The sequence below is a fragment of the Arachis ipaensis genome, chromosome B03 (genome assembly GCF_000816755.2).
Source record: "Arachis ipaensis cultivar K30076 chromosome B03, Araip1.1, whole genome shotgun sequence".
NCBI classification, from domain to species: Eukaryota; Viridiplantae; Streptophyta; class Magnoliopsida; order Fabales; family Fabaceae; genus Arachis; species Arachis ipaensis.
Window position 1 is genome coordinate 98,510,930 of NC_029787.2, and position 4,132 is coordinate 98,515,061.

Genomic DNA, 4,132 nt, shown 5'->3' on the forward strand with positions numbered 1-4,132 from the left:
CGATTATTTTCTCATTTTATTACCTTGTGACTTCAGAGGATCTTCATCCCTTTTATCTATCGGTGTGTCATGGACGTGCAACTGAGCAACCAACATTCAAAAGTTTTATATATACATCAAACCTTGATGTGTCTACTGTCTACCAAACATTGAAACGGCACCTAAATTGTTTTTTGTATAGGTTAATTGACTGATACAGAAACTAAGGAAAATGGATTGTCAATTTCGTACCAATAAGGTGACCTGTGATTGTGAGATTAAAAGAGGGATGGGGCTCCGCGCATGAGCATGACAGATAGTTGCTGATGGCTTCATAAATGGTAGAGCTTTTAAATTTAAACCAACTCCAAGATCTGTAATTCAAAGGGGCTCCACGTTCTCTGCATGACTTCAGACCTGCTGCATCCCTTTCAGGGTCCCCATTCTCTCTGGGGGCACTTTGTCTCAGCAATTTACGTAGACAAATCATTAATAAACAAATATGGACTGTTCACTTATTCTCTTCAAACGCTAGATACTCTCCAAGGGTATACATACTGTTCTCCTCAAATACATTATTATATGATCATGAAAATATCTTTATATTAAAATAATAATTAATTAAAAATTGTTAAATGAATGGATATATTTAAGGTGGTGTCACATGATCAACCTGCAACTGCAATGAGCAAATAAATACAAAATTACAAAGGCATCCTCTGTTCCTCTCTCCCACTCTTCAATCGTATTACATTAAAAAAAAAACACATTGTGCACTGGCTCTACCGACCATGGAAGTTTTCACCTTCCTCAAATACTGGCGAGGTGGTGGAGGAGCAGAAGGACGAGTACCACCACCTCCACCTCCTCCTCCTGCTGCCCCTGAAACCACCGACGAGGAGGAGGGGCCTTTCATAGACCTAGAGTTTACGCTACCCAACGAGTCTCAAGATCATTCTCACCATTCTCCACAAGTCCACTCATCAGACTCTGATGATGATGGCCACATCAGCTTCACGCTCTCCCCTTCAACTAATAACCACCACAACATGGAGCTCCACTTGGACCCTTCTTCTTCCTTTCTTAACTCCAACTCCGACTCCGACTCCAATCCCAACCCCCCTCTTCCTCCTCCTCCCTTCACTGCTTCCTTCCTCAAATCCGCCACCAAGTTCCGCGTCTTCATGTTGGGCCTCAAGAAGCCCAAGCCCAATCCCACACAACAGGGCAAGCTCTGTACGGTCAAGTTCAAGGTTGAAGAAGTCCCCATCCTGTCCTTTTTCACCAGAGACAACACCTCTAAACCAAGAGCTTCTTCCAACAACAAACACGAATCACACTCATTATCTTCTCCTCCTCCTCCTTCGTCTTGTTCTTCTTCTTCGGAAGAGAAGCGTTTAATGCACAAGTATTTGAGAATGGTGAAGCCTCTCTACATTAAGATCTCCAGGAATAGGTGCGCTGATGACAAGCTCAACGTGAATGCCTCGCCGCCGCCGCAGAACCAAGGGGAAGACGGTGGCTCCGATGAATCCGAGGGAAGCAAGCTTTTGGGGAAGAGCCGGTCCGCCTCTGCTGCGGTGTTGGTGTCGTCAAGGCGGCGTGATGATTCGCTGCTGCAGCAACACGATGGGATACAGAGCGCCATTTTGCACTGCAAGAGGTCCTTCAATGCCTCCAGAGGTCACAATCATTTCCTCCCTTTCTTCTATTTCTTTTTATTTCATCTATGTAATTTATTTTGATTTCATTTCCTCAAACAGAATGCGAGTCTTCTCAGCTACCACGTTCTGTGAGCAATCCATTGCATGACACTTGAGACATGATGCACAATTCTCAAGGACGTGATGATAATCAGTTTCAGTTATGTTTTCTAATGCGACGTCTGCATTATGTAAAAAGTCATATTTTATTTTATTTATTTAAGTTTAGAAGGGGAAAATTTGGAAGATAGATAAGTCCGCAGTGCCAGTGGAGTCCTAGTGGTGGCATGTGACAATGGCTATGTAAAGATCAATGCAAGCTCATTCCGCACCATTTAGCTCTTTGCCTCTTTAATTTTCTCATTGTACCCTTTGTATCTTATGTAGTACTATAATGTAAAGGCTCTTCTTTCTCGCTAAAAGGTGAAACAAGAGTCACATCTTTTGAATCCTCATCCTTGTGTAGAAATTGATAACTTTATTCTTCTACTTGTCAGTAACTTTCATTAGTTATTTACCAATTTGCTTTTGTCTAAATAATCGTCTTTCTTTTTGCTTTTACAATGTTTGCCTCGAGAACGTAACATGCTCCAGTGCTGCTACTTCTTGATTAAAAGAATAACTGATAAATATATATACTACTATCAATGTATCAGTACTATAATAAGTTATAGACTATAGAGTTGATGAAGTTTGTTTTTATAATTTGTAGTGTCATAGTTACTTGAGGCCACGGAAAATGCGGTCAGAGAAGGGGGGGAAGATAGATAGGTGCATGCATGAGCAGTGAAAAGTAAGATATTCTTTTTGAGTGATTAAGACCGAAGAGAGCAAAAGTTATAGACTAAACAAAAATTAAGGAAGAAAACAAACACAAACAAAAACACACAATAAAACAAGTGATTCAGTGGTTGTGTGTGGGTACGGTGTTCTGTTCTCTCGGCTCCAATGTCTCAGAAGGTTACCAAGTGTTGGAATTGGCGATTTAATTTAATTTAATGTTGCTGATGGTACCTCATTTTTGTGTGTGATGTAGGAGATTCAATTGATCCTTTTGTGCCGCACTTTTGCCCCCCACTAAATGCTCTTTTCTTTTTGTTTCTTTTTTTACTCAAGATTCTCATTAAGTTAGAATTATAACACCAATTAAATACATATATCAAACTATACGCACTTGAAAAATAATACAATTGATAATCTGAAAATAATAGAAATAAGTACGTCAAATTTCTAATCTTTGAACTTAAAAGCTACTCTTAAAGTCTCTCTTTTATTTTTATTATTGTTTTTGGTTGTACAATAACTGAGGCCTTATGCCTCAAAATTCAGAAGATTATTGTCCCAAATAACTCGCACATTCAAATTCCATGAGGTTGAAAAAGGATCCAATACACCCAAACTATTGTATTATCCAAGAGTAGGTGCAATCGTAAATTCTACACATCTGACATCTCCAACGAGATTACATTTTTTCCCCTTTTTTTGGTGTAGAACTAGCTTAGATATTTAGATTGATAAAAACAACGCGTACAAAGTATGAACAAAGGTGGTGCATCACCTTTAATATAGTCCATCCCCACTCCATACTTTTCTAGTTTCATTGCTCCTAGCGTGGCCCAAAGTAGAGATATTTTTGTTGGGTTTAAGTTCCATTATTGTTTGCTTCTGCTAAGACAACCCGATAGTGTTTTTTCTTTTATGGCTTTTTTCTCCCATGACGTGTAACTTCACTAACTTGTAAGTTGTGACCTCAGTTTTGGATTTAGGAAAGGGCCCCCCGGGGTTGGGCGGGAATTCACAACAATGGGGATGAGATTAAGATAACTCCAAAAATAGTCACTTATCATTGCTGGGACGTGATTTTTCTCTCAACAAAGGAGAGCTTCTTCTCTCTAAGGAGAGCATTGTAGAACGTCTGGTTCTTTTCACTCAGGGACCGTGCAGCTTCGCCGTCTCTGTCCATACAAACATCCCACAAAAATAGACTTCAATCAACATGGTTTCACAAAATACATACACACACATAGAAACCATTTAGCATAGGAATGTCAGAGCACACCCAAACATACATCACCTATGCAAGAAATACAAGCAACGGCCGTGGATCAGCAAGGAGACATACTGGAAAACAACTATATGGCCGAGAATCTATAGAAGGAAGGGTCATTAACATCAACCAAATAGAAAATAGTGGTTTCGTTAGCCACCTTAGCATTTTTTGTTAACCAAAATAGAATTATAGAAGCATCTTTTATCAAATTTTAAAATTTTTTAAGAGTTATTTTATCATTTATGTCTTTTAGAATTGTTTTTGTAAGCAACAACATTTTTTAGATATCAATTTAGTAATTTACTTATAAGTTAAAATTTAAAAGAGTTTTATTTAGAGAGATGTAAATTATGTAAGAATGATTATAAAAATCTTGCGAGAAATTAATTCAAGTTATTTA

At 38.6% G+C, this 4,132-nt stretch overlaps 1 protein-coding gene across 1 annotated transcript; it reads left to right on the forward strand.

Annotated features, from left to right (window-relative positions):
• On the forward strand, nt 649-2,178 carry LOC107634563 (probable membrane-associated kinase regulator 2). Its single transcript, XM_016338003.2, has 2 exons — nt 649-1,662; nt 1,743-2,178. Exons 1-2 carry the CDS (start codon nt 771-773, stop codon nt 1,796-1,798), a joined length of 948 nt encoding a protein of 315 aa, XP_016193489.1. The 5' UTR covers nt 649-770; the 3' UTR covers nt 1,799-2,178.